Genomic DNA, 20,045 nt, shown 5'->3' with positions numbered 1-20,045 from the left:
ACTACATGGATGAAATAATGGTGCTGGGGATATCAAGGGTGTATGGGGGAAAACAATGCTGAGGGGGGATCTGGGGTGTATAGGGGGTTGCAATGCTTGAGGTAGCTTGGGTGACTATAGTGCTAGAGGTATCAGGGATGTAGAGAGGCCACAGTGTAGGGGGTATCAGGGATGTAGTGGGGTCATAATACAAGGGGTATCTTATGGTATATGGTTACAGTGCTGGGGGATATCTAGGGTCTAGAGGGGTCAGAGTGCTGGAGGGATATCTAGGGTGTAGAGGGGTCAGAAGTGTTAGGGGGATATCTAGGGTGTAGAGGGGTCAGAGTGCTGGGGGGATATCTAGGATGTAGAGGGGTCAGAGTGCTAGGGGGATATCTGGTGTGTAGAGGGGTCAGAGTGCTGGGGAGATATCTAGGGTCTAGAGGGATCAGAGTGCTAGGGGAATATCTGGGGTGTAGAGGGGTCAGAGTGCTGGGGAATATCTAGGGTGTAGAGGGGTCAGAGTGCTGGGGGGATATCTGGGGTGTAGAGGGGTCAGAGTGCTAGGGGATATCTGGGGTGTAGAGGGGTCAGAGTAATGGGGGATATCTGGGATGTAGAGGGGTCAGAGTGCTGGGGGGATATCTGGGGTGTAGAGGGGTCAGAGTGCTGGGGGGATATCTGGGGTGTAGAGGGGTCAGAGTGCTGGGGGATATCTGGGGTGTAGAGGGGTCAGAGTAATGGGGGATATCTGGGGTGTAGAGGGGTCAGAGTGCTGGGGGATATCTGGGGTGTAGAGGGGTCAGAGTGCTGGGGGATATCTGGGGTGTAGAGGGGTCAGAGTGCTGGGGAGATGTCTAGGGTCTAGAGGGATCAGAGTGCTAGGGGAATATCTGGGGTGTAGAGGGGTCAGAGTGCTGGGGGGATATCTGTGGTGAATAGGGGTCAGAGTGCTGGGGGGGATATCTAGGGTGTAGAGGGGCCATAGTGCTGGGGAGGCATCAATCTAGCAGATATATTATATGCACAGGATGGCTTTGTTACTTTATGTATGTAGTATTTTCCCCACTGTTTGCTGTACAGAATGATTGTTCATGTAGTTAATGCGGAACTCAAAAGGGGAAGCTCTGCTTGTCTGCCTCCTACCTACTTGATATCCGTTTACCTGCGCTGTCTCCATTGTAGGGGCCCCAGAGCATTACTTGGGGCCCATGGTGCTATTAAGACGGCCCTGGAGGATGGGCTTAGATGGTTTGGGAGATGATTTGTAATATTACTATTCTCATATACATAAAATAAATATTTTTTTCTCACTCTTTCCAGTTAGCCTTAAAGGATCCCTTACCACAAATGAAACATTTACATCAGATCTTCTAGATTCAAGCTCCACAAAGTACAAAGCCAAGGAGTCCAATTTAACACTGGCTGTAAGTATCAACCTAACTTTTGAGGTGGTAAAAAATAAGGCAAAAAACCTATTGCACTGTGGGCAAACAGCTAAATACATTTTAAATACATGTTTAGGAGTTGTCTTCCTTGCCAGACTTCCATTTCTGTCCATCCAGTCCTTGAATTTACACAGTACTGTTGACCTGACTTTTGAGCAAAACAGCTAGATCACCTCTCTACCCCCAGCTTGGACAGTGACGGAGCAGCAACTGATTGATGAGGTCATTGCTCACTCCTCCTGTCAGCATGTTCCTTGTAAACACATGTGCATACAGTTCACCTGATTGGCCCTTCCTCTCCTAGAATGCTGCTTTACAGAGGATTGCAAGAGGCTAAAATCAAATCAAACAGAGGTATTCATAATAGTTTCATGCATTTCAAATACATTTAACTCTTTCACTGCCACTGATATAAAAACATCCTCAGTGGCAGTGGAGGGTTTTCACATACTCCCAGAGACATTCAAGAGTGTGTGCACAGCTGAAAAGCCGACTGCTGGCTCTCAGACGCAAGCAATCCAATTACTGTGCAGCCGCCAGATTGCTTCTACATATCCCCAAAACGACGTCCACCTCCATGTGATCCAATTTGGACATTTTCACTTAGGGGTGTACTCACTTTTTGTTGCCAGAGGTTTAGACATTAATGGCTGCGTGTTGAGTTATTATGAGAGGACAGCAAATGTACACTGTTATACAAGCTGTACACTCACTACTTTACATTCTTCAGTGTTGTCACATGAAAAGATTTTTTTGCAAATCGTTCTTATAGGCGGCGGGAGGGGACATCATCCCCCCCCCCCCTCCCGCCACCATCCGATGCTTCTCCGGGCTCTCCCGTGCCATCAGGGGCATGGAGAAAGAATCGTCCAGCGCCAGATGGGAACCATAGAGATCACTGGTGACCAGCTGGTCACCAGTCATCTCTATGACCGTCGGAGGCCCGGGCGCAATGTGATGATGTACCTGGATGTAAACAAAGCCACGATTGCGGCTAGTAAGCATGAGATGGGTGGATTTTTTTTTCACAATCTCATGCTGTATAGCCTGGAGGAGAGATGTGGGGTCTTATTGACCTCGCATCTCTCCATAAAGAGGACCTGTCACCAACCATTCCTATTACAAGGGACGTTTACATTCCTTGTAATAGGAATAAAAGTGATAAAAAAAAAAAAGTTAAATAAAAAAAAATATTAAAACGCCCCTGTCCCCGGTAGCTCGCGCTCAGAAGCGAACGCACATGTAAGTCCCACCCACGTATGTAAACTCAGTTCAAACCACGTATGTGAGGTATCGCCGCATGTGTTAGAGCGTCTGCAACAATTCTAGCACTAGACCTCCTCTGTAACTCTAAACTTGTAACCTGTAAAAATTTTCAAAGCGTTGCCTATGGAGATTTTTAAGTAACGAAGTTTGGCGCCATTCCATGAGTGTGCGCAGTTTTAAAGCGTGACATATTAGGCATCTATTTACTCGGCGTAACATCATCTTTCATATTTTACAAAAAAAATGGGCTAACTTTACTGTTTTGTTATTTTTTTAATTCATGAAACCATATTTTTCCAAAAAAAAGGATTTTAAAAAATGATTGCGCAAATACTGTGCAAGATAATGACTGCCATTTTATTCCCTAGGGTGTCTGCTAAAAAAAACATTTGTAACGTTTGGGGGTTCTGAGTAATTTTCTAGCAAAAGAATGATGATTTGTACATGTAGGAGAGAAGTGCCAGAATAGGCCCGGTATGGAGGTGGGTATAAAAGCCTGGTATTGAAGGGGTTAAGAAAGAGCAGGGATCCCAAAGATTACTGCCATAATCCATTGCTGGATTCCTGCTCCTAACACACCTGAGCCAACCATCGCTCTCATTCTAACAGCCCAACCAAGTCACTTTCTCTTACTTGAGAGCAGCGTATTGTATTTACGCTACGCCGACGCAACTTACAGGAGCAAGTGCAGTATTCACAAAGCACTTGCTCCGTAAGTTGCGGCGGCGTAGCATAAATGGGGCCGGCGTAAGCCCGCGTAATTCAAATGTGGAAGGGGGGGCGTGTTTTATGCTAATGTGTGATGACCTGACGTGATTGACGTGTTTTACGAACGGCGCATGCGCCGTCCGTGTACATATCCCAGTGTGCATTGCTCTCAAGTACGCCGCAACGACGTATTGGTTTCGACGTGAACGTAAATTACGTCCAGCCCTATTCGCAAACGACTTACGCAAACGACGTAAAAAATTCAAATTTCGAAGCGGGAACGACGTCCATACTTAACATTGGCTGCGCCTCCTAATAGCAGGAGCAACGTTACGCCGAAAAAGCCTTACGCAAACTACGTAAAAAAACTACCGCCGGGCGCACATACGTTCGTGAATCGACATAACTAGGTAATTTGCATATTCTACGCCGAAAACAACGGAAGCGCCCCTAGCGGTCAACGTAATATTGCACACAATTATACGCCGCCGCATTCAAGTTACGTCGGCGGAGGAAGCCTATTTTTTAGCGTATCTGCCTTTGAGGATCGGCGTAACAATACGCCGGCGCAGATTTCAAATTACGGCGGTGTATCTGGAGATATACGCCGTCGTAAAAGCTACCTGAATCTGCCCCAGTATTTTTCAAAATAGTGGTCCATTATTAAAGTGGATGTAAACCCACTCTCATCCTTTCTAAACTGCCATAGTGCTGATCTATAAGGATATAGATGCCTCCTCAATGTATCCTTACCTGTCAAATGTCTCCCCTCTGCATACCTCCCAACTTTTTGTGATTGGAATGAGGGACACCTGTCAGAAAAAGTATGCAGGCATAGGACACACCCCTTGCCACACCCCCTTAAAGGAGAATTGTACAAAAAACAAGATTTGTTAAACCCACAAGTGCTTTTTTTTACCACTACTATTCCTTTATATTGGCTTTTGGAATTTACAAATGCAGCAATTTAGAATATGGATGAAAGGTTTAGCGCTGGAAAACACTTTTTGAAAGATAAAAAGTGCATTTTATATACATCTATAGAGATCAGACCAAAATGAGGGACAAATGAGGAGAATGAGGGACAGAGGGACATTGCTCCTAATCAGGAACAGTCCCTCAAAATCAGGGACAGTTGGGAGCTATGCCTCTGTCTGTTATAAGAACTGAAAACTGCAGATTATGTGGGTGGGTCTGTTGTCTGGAGCTCAGTGGGTGGAGTCGTGATGTCAGTAGACTCCCCGCCCACCTCTACGCTCCCCTTGTCAACATGCATTTTTTCCTATGTATTCTTTACACTAAATTCTGCTATGATCACCAACATCCAGTCAAAATCCAGAAAAGTAACCACATGACTTCAGAAAAGGATTGGGGGGGTGGGAATTAAAAATGAATGCCTGTCTCAAGCTACTGCATGAGATATGTAAATAACCTGTCACTCACAGCAAGGGGGAAGAACGGACAAAAATGTTCTCCTGTTTGTCTGTTTATCTTACTGAACAATAAAAGAGGATTGCTCAGAGCTGGATTAACTCTGTGTGGCAAGACTGGGCACAGATAATAGGAAATCTTATACTCTACACTGTGGCAGCAAAAAATAAATAAAAAAATTTCGGGTTTACATCCACTTTAAATGAAGAAAATAAAACATAGGACAAATAATTGTATGAAAAGGAAAACACACCTAGGTTTTTGAAAGGAGTTGCCTTTATAAATAGTAATTGTTACATGTGCTCTTTTTTCCAGCTACTACATGCTTACACAAAGAATTGCAATCCATTGTCTGTGGCGGTTCTTGGATTCAGGTAACAAATCATGTATTAAAAACTATTCTAATGCAAAAAAAAAAAATGAGTAAAAATACATCTGTATGCTAAAGACATCTGTGCTTATATCAAGTCCAGGAAGTGTGATAGCCAGTTACAGGATGCTGCTGGCGGGTCCAGTTTCCTCCACGCAACTTTCATCCAGCAATGCTCTGGTGTCTCAGGCTCTCTCCAATGTCACATCATCACAGCTATCAACATCAGGTAATCACTTCACACTGACTATTGTTTAAAGAATGTATATATATCATTTATTTATTCAGTTATAAAAAAATTAATAAAAATCCATGTAAAGCTTCACTTTTGATCCTACTTTACTGTAATTGTTTGCAGTTTACTGCTTCCTAACAAAAATCGTGTTGGCTAGTGGGTTCAAACTGCTTTCGTATATTGAATTATGCTTTTACTTATTTTTGAGACCTTAAAAAGCAAATGTTAACATGACAAAATCAAGGTTTTTAAAGCGGAGTTCCACCCAAAAAAAATTAACATTAACACACTCCTTTAAAAAAAAATATGTAAATCATTTAACCACTTCCTTACTGGGCACTTAAACCCCCTTCCTGCCCAGAGGACTTTTTGCGATTCAGGACTGCGTCGCTTTAACTGACAATTGCGCGGTTGTGCGACGTGGCTCCCAAACAAAATTGACGTCCTTTTTTCCCCGCAAGTAGAGCTTTCTTTTGGTGGTATTTGATCACCTCTGCGGTTTTTATTTTTTGCGCTATAAACAAAAATCGAGCGACAATTTTGAAAAAAATAAATAAAATTTTAACTTGTTGCTATAATGAATAGCTCAATTTTTTTTTACATTTTTTTTTTATCCTCAGTCTAGGCCGTCTTTATCCTTAGTCTACATATTTTTAGTAAAAAAAAAAAAAAAAAAAATCGCAATAAGCGACTGGTTTGCGCAAAAGTTATAGCGCCTACAAAATAAGGAACAGAATTTTTTTTTTTTTTTACTAGTAATAGCGGCGATTTGCGATTTTTATTGCGACTGCGACATTATGGCGGACACATCGGACACTTTTGACACATTTTTGGCACCATTCACATTTATACTGCAATCAGTGCTATAAATATGCACTAATTACTGTATAAATGTGACTGGCAGGGAAGGGGTTAACACTAGGGGGTGAGGAAGGGGTTAAATGTATTCCCTATATAGTGTTCTAACTGTGGGGGAAGGGGGGTGACTGGGGAGGTGACCCATCTGTGTCTCTATGTACAAGAGACACAGATCCGTCTCCTCTCTCCCCTGACAGCACTGCTGTCTGTGAGAGCCGGCAATGAGAAATGATCTCATATGTAAACATATGAGATCATTTCTCATTGGCCGCACAGATCGCCTAGCAAACGGCCACTCCGATTGGCCGTTCACGGCGATCTGTGATTGGCTGTGTCCAAGGGACACGGCCAGCACAGAAGTTCCCCACTGCGCGCTCGGGAGCGCGTGCGGGGAACGTGGAAAGGGGCGGACTCTAATTGAGGGCACCCCAGAGAAGTAGAACCACCCTGCGGCCGTATATAGTCGTACGGCCGTCGGGAAGTGGTTAAAGAAAAAACAATTCTACATACCAGAAACACCTGTTGCTAGACAGTCGTCCTAATCTGCCACTTGTGTCTCCGCGGAGCTCTTTGTTCTTGTCCTCCCTCGCGTTGTCTCCTGGGAAATGGGGCGCGCTGTCTTCTGTGACCTGTGTGTGTCCCAGAAGACATCTGGCCATTCACAAAGCGCTGTGTGACTCACACATGCGCAGTAGGAAACGGGCAGTGGAGCCTTTCCTACTGCGCATGTGTGAGTCACACAGCGCTTTGTGAATGGCCAGATGTCTGTTTCCCTTAGTTCGAATGGTGGTGCCGGCACACGATCCGATGGACGAATCGACCTCGAGAGGCCGACATCGCGGGTTTCCTGGACAGGTAAGTGTCCTTATTAAAAGTCAGCAGTTACAGTGTTTGTAGCTGTTGACTTTTAAAAAAAAAATGTTCGACTGGAACACCGCTTTAAGGTAACAACAGTCCTATTTTCAGTTTGTTGAATTAAGCCGGGGGTTGGCAACCCATTGATCGCAATCTACTGGTCGACCGCAGGCAGGTGACAGAAAGATCACAATCTTGTCCTTGTCTTGGTGACCCCCAACTGGCAGAGCTGTGCCGCATAACAGAGATGTGCCATAGCTAATCCTAGCCAAAGGCATTCTCTGCTCCGCAACACGCCCTTTGCTTAGGTGCGGCTGTGGGGCAGGCCTATACCAGCTGCAGGATAACTTGGTGGGTTCGGGCTCTTGTGCAAGCGTGCCTGAGCTCTTCTCTAGAGTGGCCTGTGCTTATCCCAGCTGGCCCTCCTCTTCAGTTCATCCAAACACTTGTGGGTGACATCATTTAAAGTGGGCAAGAGAGGAGGGTTGGCTGGAATCAGCACAGAACGGAGAACACAGAATAATGCACTGACCCCAGTGTTGTGCCTTCCTGACCTTCAGTGGTGTACCTCCCGGACCCCCTCCCAGTTGTGTACCCTCTTGACCCTCCCAGTTGTGTACCCTCTTGACCCCCCCAGTTGTGTACCTGCTTGACCCCCTCCAATGGTGAACTCTCCTGACCCCCCCATATTGTTCCCTCCTGACCTCCCTCCTGACCACCCCCTGTACTGTGTCTCCCTGGTCCCCCTGTACTGTGCCCTTCTGACCCCCCCAGTGGTGTGACAGTTGAGCAGCAAGTTTAGCATATAGTGAGGATGAGAGTAATCTGAATTTGGGCAGAAGTCAAGGCCACACATACAGCCAAGTTATAGGACTCATTGGGTTGCATGGAGACACAGGAATCAGTTTAAAGTCTAACATAGGTACTTCACAACTTTTTTAGCTTTAGAAATATTTAAGGCCAGGTCAGCTTCCCTTTAATCCCCATAGCTGTCTAGGAGGCTACAGTCAAATAAAATATTACATCCTGATAACTATATATGATTAATAACTATATTAACCCAACTCTGGGCTCAGAATTACTCCATCAGAATTACTCAACCCATCCCCCCCCCCCCCCCCGCAACACAATTTTACCCCCACCACCACTAGAGTAGGTTTTAAGACTTATCCTAATGTTTGCATGCTTTCATTATTAAGCTATTAGAGAAGAAAAAATGGAAGGTAAAGAGAGAAAACATAAAATAAAACCTAACATATTGGCTTGCTCTTACAATTTACAGGAATGGTGACTATCGAGCCAGCGCAATTGGAAGTGAAATTCGGTGACCCCATCCAGCTGGTCTGCCAGATAAATGAAACAATGCCATCGGTGAACTGGACACTCACTGTTAATAATGTCACCAATACTTTGTTTCCTAGTGGAGAAAATGTGAACGTGTCAACACAGCAACTGTCCAGTTCAACTATCTCTGTCCTTACAATTGCTAATGCCAGTCAGTGGTGGGAAGGTCAGTGTTATCGAATCCTAAAGTTCAAGCACACAAAGGATCTAAGGCAGGGTTATGGGACAAGAGGCTGTGGCGTTTACAGCCATATGTAAATAAGGTGTATCTTAACCTTAATATGGTAATAATGGGCCAGATTCACATACATTTACATCGGCGCAGCGTATCAGAGATACACTACGCCGCCGTACCTTACCTGGCGTATATTCGAATCCTCAGCGAGTTCGCGCCGTAAGTTACGGTGGCGTAGTGTATTTCTGGCGGCGGAATTCAAATCGGCAGGTAGGGGGCGGGTTTCATTTAAATGAAGCGCGTCCCTGCGCCGAATGAACTGCGTCCAGAAATTTCACGCCGTGCTTTGCGCGAAATGACGTCGCAACAACGTCATTTTTTGAACTTAGACGTGAGTTACGTCCATCCCTATTCACGGACGACTTACGCAAAAAAAAAATTAAAATTTCGACGCGGGAACGACGGCCATACTTTAACATGGCAAGTCTATCTATACGCCGCAAAATAGCAGCTTTAACTATACGCCGGAAAAAGCCGACTACAGACGACGTTAGAAAATGCGACAGCCGCGCGTACGTTCGTGGATCGTCGTAAATCCCTAATTTGCATACCCGACGCGGAAAACGACACGAACTCCACCCAGCGGGCGCCGAAGTATTGCACCTACGTTCCGAAGGCGTACGAAGCCGTACACCTGTCGGATCGAACTCAGAAGCCGTCGTATCTTGGTTTGAGGATTCAAACTAAAGATACGACGCGGGAAATTTGAAAGTGCGCCGGCGTATCAGTAGATACGCTGGCGTACTTGCTCTGTGAAATCTGGCCCATAGTCTTTCCAGTCCTTAGATGTACTGGCTGCCTTAGCTTTTGTCCTTTAACCCTGAAATTTACACACAAACCTGTCTGCCTTTGTTCATATTCAAAACATGGTGAATTGATGAGACTATTAGTTAACATAATATGATCGATGAAGATATGGCTCTTTGTTGTTTCCTTTAAGATCCTAAGAAGTTACAAGGTCACTGCATGTCTGGCAAGATTAACTTGTATTCTCTGTACTTTCTGCTAAGGTTAATAGCCTGAAAAGTGAAAAACTGAAAAACTGTCAGCAAAATTTCCCAGCTCACTTACCAGCTAGCCTACAACAAAACCAAATTGACACTGTCTAACAGTTCACATGAAAAACAAGGGGTTTAGTTGCACACATTTCCAAACAAATGTGCTTGTCAATTTGGGTTTGTTGCAGGCTGACTGGTAAGTGAGCTGGGAATTTGTGTTTTATGCGCGTTGCCCTTCCATGTGCTCCTTGTTGCAAAGGCTAGTTATAGGTTGGGGTGGTTGCCAATTGTTTGTACAGTTGGGGAAGGGGATGTACTGGATACCTTCAGCTGCCATTATGCCCTTGTTGGGTGTCCCGTGTGTCCCTTGTGTTTTTAAGGAGGGTTGGGCTCCCTCAAAGTAAACCTGCCCTTAATCTATCCACTGCTATGTATGTGCTCCAATTTGGTAAACTCTCAAACTTATAGAGTTAGGACCGCAGTACACTGGAGTGCCTTGACGTGGCCACTGGGGTTTACACATATGTTTGGAAATGTGTGCAACTAAACCCCTTGTTTTTAACATGGACTATTAGACAGGGTCAATTGGTTTTGTTGCAGGCTAAATGGTAAGTGGGCTGGGACTTTTTGTTTAATCCCAACACATCATGCACCCAGATTCTCTTGGCATACCCATACACGCTTCCCATGCCATACTACCCTCAGAGCTGTCATTAGTGGATCAAAAGGCTTTCTTATATTAAACAACATGCATACAGTATCTGCAGTTCTGCCAGCAGCTTATAACTTTTCTGGGCTTCTGACTACCTCCACATAATTTCTCCCTCCTATTGCACTGTAATTGCCTTCATACTGCTAAATGTCTGCTTGGTGCATAAGCACAGGGCTTTCCAGTTCTAGTACACAGTGTGACTTAAGAGGTGACACAAGAGGTGCGTGGGGAGCTGAAACAAGAGTTTCCCAACCTTTCCCAGGGATTCTTGGTTCCACAGGCCCTCCCATCATAGACCTCCAACCATTGTACTATGTACCCCTGGACAATTGTTCCGATTTTTTTCCCCCTTCATACTGAAGTCTGACTCTGAGGCCCCGTACTCACGACCAAACATGTCTGCTGAAACTGGTCCGCGGACCAGTTTCAGCAGACATGTTTGGCCGTGTGTAGGCCCGAGCGGACCATTTTCGGGCGGATCGGACAGGTTTCCAGCGGACAACTGTTTCCTGGACTTGCTTTAAAACAGTCCGCTGGAAACCTGTCCACCCGGACATGTACGGTCGTCTGTACAGACCTACCGTACATGTCCGGCCGCCCGCCATCCCTCGCATGCGTCGAATGACTTTGACGCATGCGTGGAATCATTTAAAAGGCAGGCCCGCCCACGTCGCCGCGTCATTGTCGCGGCGACACCGCGTCATCGACGCGGCGACAACGCGGACACGCCTCGCGTATTGTTTACGCGCGGACTTCTGTTCGATGGTGTGTACAGCCATCGAACAGAAGTCCCCGGGCAGATATGTCCGATGAAAACGGTCCGCGGACCGGTTTCATCGGACATGTCTGCTCGTGAGTACAAGGCCTGAGGAGGAAGCTCAATTACACTATACAACTTTATTTACCACAAGAATGTTCGTTTTTTTTGTTTTGTTTTTTGAGCAGACCAAGAGTTGGTGGGCTAGATCAGTGCCGATCCTGACCTCCCTGGGGCCCTAAGCAAAATGACATGGCACATTAAAAATGAGAAGCGGAAGCGGGGGGCGCTGACGACAGTGACATGTCACATTAAAGAAAGTTGAGAAGCGGGGGTAGGGGGTGTTCTGCTGTCGGAAATTACATCTTACATTAAATTGAGAAGCAGGGGGTGCTGACTTCTTACCTCTTCTCCCATGCAGCCAGCGAGTTGAGAAGCAGGGTGAAAATGACTTCACACCAGGCAGGGCCTCTAGTAATTTGGGGGGCCCTTCGCAGCTTTGCTGGGCCCTAAGCGCCTTGCATAGTGAGCCTATAGGGCGGATCGGCCCTGGGCTAGATGGAAGATAGTAGCTCATGCTTGAAATAATATAGAAAAACAAGCCTTGTCGTTAAGTTTCATAATTTACAAAAAACACTAAAGTAACAATCACTAGAAGTTATACCTGACTTCGGGCTTGTGAGGTATGTGTCTGTAAGTAGGTCACTGATTTTCCGCCAGCTTATGCTAGCCAAAGGTCCCTCCCACCATCCCCCGCGATAGGATCGAGATAGGGTACCACACACCAGCAACATGGGGGAAGTCTTCAGTCTTGGTTACTCACATTCACATTCCCCTTGCCCGAGGCCCACCTTCAGTACATAAGGAATGTCCACATGTTGAGCCCTTCAGTAGTACTAAATAGTTCAAGCTTAAATTCAACATAGGGTTGCTGACTAGCACTTCCAGTTCCTCACTGTAGGTCACCTTAGGTGGGTACTCAAACAAAGTTTAAAGCGGGCCTACCCCAAAGGGTTCACTTTCTGAGACTACAAGCTTACATAGTAGCATACCAGGGGTAGCTTCTTCCCATCAACCTCTGCCCCAAGCTCTTTGGCTCTAGAATATAAAAGATTAATCCAACCCTGGCCACAGTATTCATCCAAGGGAGGAGTCCTAACCCCTGCGTACATGCCATTAAAGTGAAATGTTTGATAAATTCGGTCTTGCACTGTCAATTGGCAGCAAATTAAATACTATTCAGAATACACCAAATACATTATCTACTGTCAAAATTCAGAACCTCAAAAACATATTTACTGTCATTTTAACTTGATACCTTACAAAGCTATATTAACGGTACTTGCTAAGACAAGTAATGGTCACTTCACCAGAATATCTCAAGGTGCCAGGATAAGGAAGCTTGCAGTTTCAGAAAGTACTTGACAAGTATTTAAATTTAGTCTTACATATTATACAGACCTGATTTATAAAAGCTAGTTTTTGCTTACCTTCTCTGCTTAATATATTTACCACTGATTGGATATTATGGTTACTGTAGTTCTGTATATGTTGTGCATGCATGCTGCTACTTACACATAGTAAACAATGGAAAAGTGAAACATTGGGTCTCCTCCAGCTGTATATCTTGTGCAGGAACAGATAGCTGTCAATGCACGCTCAGTTTGACAACAAATCATGTGAAAAATTCAGCTTTCATATTGGGTTACAAAACATAATCCTTTTAGGAAAAGTCTATTCCTCAGGATAGTTAAATTTTCGTCACAAGATATGGAACAGAAGCTCAAACATTTTTTTATATGTAAACACCAAGGTACCAACTTAGCCCCAGATTCACAGAGAGCAAGGCGCACATTACGCCGCCGTAGAACAAGCGTAGGTTGAAGTGGGCGGGAACCCATGAAAATGAGGCGTGGCCCCATGCAAATGTTGGGCCGAGCGACAGACAGGTACATATCACGAACTGCGCATGCGCCGTCACGTGGACGCAAGCACAGCACCCCCATGAGCCTGCTCACAACCACGCCGGAACAACTGCCTAAGCTACGCCGGATCACTGCGTACTGTGCCGACGCACAATACGCCGGCTTGTGTTCCCTGGTGCAGACCTGTGCATGTCTGTTGCCGGGTTGCACCTCCTTTATGGGGAATAACTTTACGCCGGACGTACAACTTACACGCATCTCGCGTAGCATGCGCCGAGCACACGCATGTTCGTGAATCGCCGTATTTCCCTCATTTGCATGTTTGAATGGCTAATCAATGGGAGCGGCACCATGCGTCCAGCCTAAATGTGCGCCCACCCTACACCGGCGTGTGCAAGCTACGTCGGCGGGGTGCAGCCTGTTTTTAGGCGCATATTTGTTTGTGGGTCTGGCGCACACATACGCCTGCGCACATTTGCACTTACGTCGGCGTAACGTGTTATACGTCGGCGTAAGTGCTTTGTGAATCTGGGCCTAAATTCTTTCTTTTAGATAATGAATGATACGTCATCAGCAGAAGCTAATGGTTTTGTTTTTTCCAGGGAAATATTACTGTCAAATCTCCATTGATGGCATGGAATTCAAAGCAAAGGCAGTAGTCAACATCACCCTCCTCCCATTGGAGATCACCATCAACCCACTACAAAAGAGCCTAACCTCCAAGGACACTTCCAAGCTACAATTAGAGTGTTGTGTGCCCTATGATGAAGAGAATTATAATGTCACCTGGGCGTATGGCAACTTGATAGTGGCTGCATTACCTGGTTAGTGATCTAATATTCACTTTTACCCAAAACTTCACCCCATATAGGAATGCGTGCAAAGACTCCCAGTGCATAGTTGATAGGATTATGGGTGGAGAATGACAACATCATCACTCTGCACCCATGATTAATCAGCTCTGCATCCATTTCTGGAAAGTACACTCCAGCCTGAAGCCTAGAGGAAGTGAAATACCTGATTAAGATAGCTTACCTGACTTCTCTTTGGGTCAACAAATCTAGAGACACGTAAAAAGTCCAGGAGAATATATCAAAGTGCCAACATTGTATCTGATTGGCTAAGCCAGGTCATGAGTGGAAGGGATCAACTTTGATCAGTCACAATAAACACCAGGAGAAATAATGTATTGACTAGAGCCAGCAGGGATCTGATGTACATTAGTCTTTAATGAACAGTAATATTAAAGTCAAAGCAACAAGCTGTTTTAGTCATTCTATTTTATTGGTTGAGTAGTTCTTTATTTGATAAAGCTCATCTGCTGCCCTTCGGCCAGAAGGACCCTAAGTTAAAGCGGTGTTCCAGCCGCAAATTTTTTTTTTTTAAAGTCAGCAGCTACAAACACTGTAGCTGCTGACTTTTAATAAGGACACTTACCTGTCCTGGGCACACGCAATGTCGGCCCCCTAAGGGCCGATCCATCCTTCGAAACGTGTGCCGGCGCCGCCATCACTGCCTGTTTCTTACTGCGCATGCCCGAGTCTCGCGGTGCTTTTTAAATGGGAGGCTGTCTTCTGGGCCACACACAGGTCCCAGAAGACAGCGCGCCCAAATTTCCCAAAAGACAACGCGAGGAGGAGAAGAATGAAGACTACCGCGGGAATAGGAAGTGGCAGATTAGGAAGATCTGCCTAGCAACCACCATTTCTGGTAAGTAAACCGGTAAGCATGCGCCGTTCAGAAAAAACGTCAAATACGCGGGGTCAAGTCAAATTTAAATAAAACACGCCCCCAACATCCCCATTTGAATTAGGCGGGCTTACGCCGCCACACATACGTTATGCCGCCGTAACTAAGGGCGCAAGGGTGGCATAACGTATCTGAGATACATTACGCCAGCAGAAAGATCCACTGATCTTTCTGAATCTAGCCCATGCCGTTTCCGTAAGAGATAGGCCGCGTAAAGATAAAGCTGCCCCATAGGTGGCGTAGCCAATGTTAAGTATGGCCGTCGTTCCCGCGTCAAAATTTGAAAATTTTACGTCGTTTGCGTAAGTCGTCCGTAAATGGGGCTGGACGTAATTTACGTTCACATCGAAACCAATACGTCCTTGCGGCATACTTTGGAGCAATGCACACTGGGATATGTACACGGACGGCGCATGCGCCAATCGTAAAAAACATCAATCACGTCGGGTCACCACCCATTTACATAAAACACGCCCCCCTCATCCTCACTTGAATTAGGCGCGCTTACGCCGGCCCCATTTACACTACGCCGCCGTAACTTAGGAGGCAAGTGCTTTGTGAATACAGCACTTGCCTCTCTGATTTACGGTGGCGGAGTGTAAATACGATACGCTACGCCGGCGTAACAATGCGCCCGGCTACCTGAATCTAGCCCATTGATTATTGCTTGATAATTGATTTGTTGAGCAAATTGATTTCAAATATTCCAACCATGCTTTGACCTATTATACATTTTCTGAGGTAATTTGAAACTTTTTTTCGTTTTGACAGCTGGAAGGACAGACTTGAACTGTTACACATTGGTTCCTCCTCGTCCTACTAATGACACCAACTACACCTGTACATTCACGAACAAAGCTGGGCAGCAAAAATCAAATGTGATTCCTGTAACTGTAATACAAGGTATGTACACTAAATGCACATGGAGCAACACAAGCACCATATTGACAGATCAGTAAAAAAGAAAAAGCCTGAACGGCCCAAAAAAATATTAAGACAGGGCAAGAGAGATCAAATAAATCCGGTATCGACAAGCAAATACACAAAATATTAAATATTTTTTCTGTTTTAATATAGTTTTCAAAGTAAAAATAAAGCAGGTTATGTAATAGCAAAACAGGAAATCCAGATGCTGTATAGGTGTCTAAGGAAGAATGTTTTCTGGGTTATAATTGGGCTTCAGCTTGAGATGTTTAAAAGTCCTTAACCACTTCAATATCGGGCACTTTTACCCCCTTCCTGCCCAGGCCAATTATTAGCTTTCAGTGCTGTCACACTTTGAATGACAATTGCGCGGTCCTGCAACGCTGCACCTGTTTTAATTTTTTTTTGAGACAGATAGAGCTTTCTTTTTTGGGTTTTTAATCACTGGGTTTTTGATTTTTTGCTAAAAAAATGAAAATAAAAAGTTTTTCTTTGTTTCTGTTTTAAATTTAAATTTCCTTCACTGATGAGGTGGCAGTTATGGGCACTAATAAGCGGCACTGATATGCAGCACTGATGGTCACTGATAGGTGGCATTGATGGGCAGTGATATGTGGCACTGATGTGCACTGATAGGCTGCACTGATGAGGAGGCACTAAAAGGCATCACTCATGGGCACTGAAAGGCATCACTGGCAGGCATCGCTGATGGGGCTGCACTGATAATCACTGCACTGATTATCAGTGCAGATTCCCCCTGTCAGGAGAGCCACTTATCGGCTCTCCTCTACTCGTGCCCTGTCAGCGTGAATAGAGGAATACCAATAACTGGTGCTTCCTAGTAACGCTGTGATCAGCTGTGATTGGACATAGGCTCTTTACCGTGATCAGAGATGCAGTGTGTCCAAACGACACACCGCACTACCAGGGTACACACCAGCGGCTGGTTCTGAAGGACTTAAAGCGGGGGTTCACCCAAAAATAAATTTTTAACATTACATTCAGCCGAGTTGTCCTAATGACCATCGTCTGTTTTTTTTTTCCCCCGTACATACCGTATTTCACCGCCACTTCCGGGTATGTCTTCTGCGGGACTGGGCGTTCCTATTTGATTGACAGGCTTCCGACCGTCGCATACAGCGCATCACGAGTTGCCGAAAGAAGCCGAAAGTCGGTGCGGCTCTATACGGCGCCTGCGCACCGACGTTCGGCTTCTTTCGGCAACTAGTGACGCGTAGTATGCGACGGTCGGAAGCCTGTCAATCAGATAGGAACGCCCAATCCCGCAGAAGACATACCCGGAAGCGGCGGTGAAAATACGGTATGTACGGGGAAAAAAAACGAAAAAATTCAGCCGATTGTCATTAGGACAACTCGGCTGAATGTAATGTTAAAAATGTATTTTTTGGGTGAACCCCCGCTTTAATATGACGTCCAGTCAGAATGGGAGAGCCAACGCCCGGCCGTCATTTTGCTATAGGCTGGGCGGGATGGTTGAGCTATTGATATCTAAATTCGGGTGAATATATTGCACCCAAGGTTTCCAAATATGTAAGTATTTAGAATAGCCATCTTTCCAAATATTTGTCAGCTTTTCATAGATAATGTATCTGCAAAGAGGACATTTTTGTTCTCTATCTGTTCTGCAGCCCATCACCCTTATAAAAAATTTGAGGAAATTGGCCTAATGGGGACAAGGACAGGAATGCTTTACTGGCAGAGATTCTAAATCGTCCTAGCTGTTATTTATAATCTATTTTTTTGCTCCTTGTTTGCCCATTGGGTTTTTTTTTCTTACTTCCTGTTCTGATTGAAGCTTGTGAAATAGACAGAAAGTGGGTAGAGTTGCCATTACTTCCTGTTCAATCTGACACATCCATCAAATAGACAGGGAGTAAAATGAAATCCTTTAAATGGACACAGTTAGAAATAAAGGGTTGACAAAGGTTCTAAGACTGCGTTGCGCTTTACAGTGGAACCATGGTTTACGAGTAACGCGGTTAATGAGCATTTTGAAAGACGAGTACCTTTTTTTTTTATTCTGATTCGGTTTGCGAGTGTTGTCTCGCAAAACAAGCAGAATTCAAGCTAATGTGGTGTGCAATACTGCATTTGGCCTGAGGTGCGGGGGCACCGGAGCCGAGCGGAGCTGATCGGAAATACTCAGAAATAATCTGTTCCCGGGTATAGCTGGGCTATGAGTAAGCACTGATTGTAGTGCGAAACATCAGCTGTATGCCCCTGTCTTTACTGTGATGTGTGGCGTTTGAATACTTTTATCAATAAAAGGCAACCAAGAAGGTTTTTCCAGAGTGCGGCTGTCCAAACATTTCTTTCTACAATTGCTTTGTGCATTGCCGGCACCTGGGTTTCTCTGAGAGGATACGGATTCATCCACATACCTAATTGGAGCGGTGACTATCTTCTCTCCTTTCCGAGGTCAGTCGAGCTGTCCCAGATCATTTCTGAGGCTCTCTGGCGCGCCCCCACCTCTGGCCACATGTGGTATTGCATGCCATTGAAGTCAATCCGGAACAAATTATTTTCGTTTCCATTGACTTCTATGGGGAAACTCGCTTTGATATGCGAGTGCTTTGGATTACGAGAATTCTCCTCGAACGGATAATGCTTGTAATCCAAGGTTCCACTTTACAGACTACATTGAACCACTCACAGTCTCTGCCTCTGAGGTCTAATGTCACTAGTGTCCCTGTAAAAGCACACAACAAATTCTATTTGGGTTTTGGGTGGAAACTCACTAAAATATAGGGAAACCAGATGCATGCAGATATTCTACCTGGTGGGAACTGTAACATAGATGTTAAAACCACTTATCCAACATGCTGATACATTATAATACAGAGTAACACTTTAATGGTATAGCAGTTAAGCAGTGATGGATATGTTTTTTTTTTCTACCCTAGCAACAGATATATATTGCAGCGTCGATGTGAGCAATGGTATTACTTGGAATGTGACAAAAGCAGGAATGTCCGCCTCTGCTATCTGTCCCCTGGGAAAATCAGGATATATGACCAGAGACTGCTCGGCAGTCGGAGTGTGGCTCAGTGTGCAGGATAACTGTATTAGCCAACAACTACAGACTGCGCTAAGCAGTGTTCAGGTAACACCACCTAGTCTTTTTTTTCCTTTCTGTTAAGAATAATGTAAAATGAAGATAACAAGAGAGGCCCAGATTCACAAAGCACGTACGCCGACGTATAACAAGATACGCCGACGTAAGTGCAAATGTGCGCCATCGTATCTCTGGGCCGGACCCAAAAACTAAGATGCGCCTAAAAACAGGCTTCATCCCGCAGATGTAACTTGCCTACGCCGGCGTAGGGTGGGCGCACATTTAGGCTGGACGCATGGTGGCGCTCCCATTGATTAGCCATTCAAATATGCAAATTAGGGAAATACGGCGATTCACGAACATACGTGTGCCCGACGCAGTGCGCGTAAGTTGTACGTCCGGTGTAAAGTTATTCCCCATAAAGGAGGTGTAACCCAGCAGCAGACATGCGAAGGTCTGCACCAGGGAACACAAGCCGGCGTATTTTACCTTAGACGTGTCTGGCTGGGCGTAGGTTACGTTCACGCCGTACACAGTGATCCGGCGTAGTTTAGGCAGTTTTTCCGACGTGGTTGTGAGCATGCGCAGGGAGATGCGTCCACGTCTCGGCGCATGCGCAGTTCGTGATACGTATCTGTGTGGCGCTCGGCCCATCATTTACATGGGGTCACGCCTCATTTGCATGGCTCACGCCCACTTCCACCTACGCCGGCGTACGCCTTCGAAACCCAGCACAGCATTGGAAGCACTGGCTTGGTGAATTCCATGCTTGCCTCTCTGCGCTGCGTTGGCGTAGCGTACATTGTTTACGCAACGGCGGCGTAATGTGCGCCCGCTCTCTGTGAATCTACCTAGGAGAGTTTTTGGCACAAGAGCAGGTCCAGGATAGCGGAAAAGAAGCTTCTGTAAGACCGCCTCAAAAACTCCTGCCCAGCCTTCTCATCGTGAAAGCCCGAGGGCTTTCAGACTGAGGCGATGCGCTGGCAGGAGAGAAAAAAATCTCCTGTAAGCAGCATCTTTGGAGCGTTTAGAGGAGCGGTATGTATACCTGTATATCTGCAGAGGCGCATTGCGGGCGGTTATAACCCTTTATCGGCTGCTAGCGGGGATTGATACCGCACCGCTAGCGGCCGAATCCGCGGCAATTCCGACGGTATAGCTATACCGCCACC

The 20,045-nt window shown here is 45.6% G+C and overlaps 1 protein-coding gene across 1 annotated transcript in view; it reads left to right on the top strand.

Annotated features, from left to right (window-relative positions):
• LOC120936249 (adhesion G-protein coupled receptor F3-like) overlaps nt 1-20,045 on the top strand; it is an 81,123-nt gene that overhangs the window by 36,942 nt on the left and 24,136 nt on the right. The window contains exons 6-12 of the mRNA XM_040348468.1: nt 1,306-1,409; nt 5,151-5,209; nt 5,304-5,434; nt 8,436-8,663; nt 13,727-13,948; nt 15,645-15,776; nt 18,722-18,921. Of these exons, the coding sequence (XP_040204402.1) occupies nt 1,306-1,409; nt 5,151-5,209; nt 5,304-5,434; nt 8,436-8,663; nt 13,727-13,948; nt 15,645-15,776; nt 18,722-18,921 (1,076 nt within the window). The remainder of the gene's footprint in view (nt 1-1,305; nt 1,410-5,150; nt 5,210-5,303; nt 5,435-8,435; nt 8,664-13,726; nt 13,949-15,644; nt 15,777-18,721; nt 18,922-20,045) is intronic.

Source organism: Rana temporaria, chromosome 4 (genome assembly GCF_905171775.1).
Source record: "Rana temporaria chromosome 4, aRanTem1.1, whole genome shotgun sequence".
In the NCBI taxonomy this organism is placed as follows: domain Eukaryota; kingdom Metazoa; phylum Chordata; class Amphibia; order Anura; family Ranidae; genus Rana; species Rana temporaria.
The sequence above is the reverse complement of the archived record's forward strand: the minus strand, read 5'-3'. Positions and strand labels throughout refer to the sequence as shown.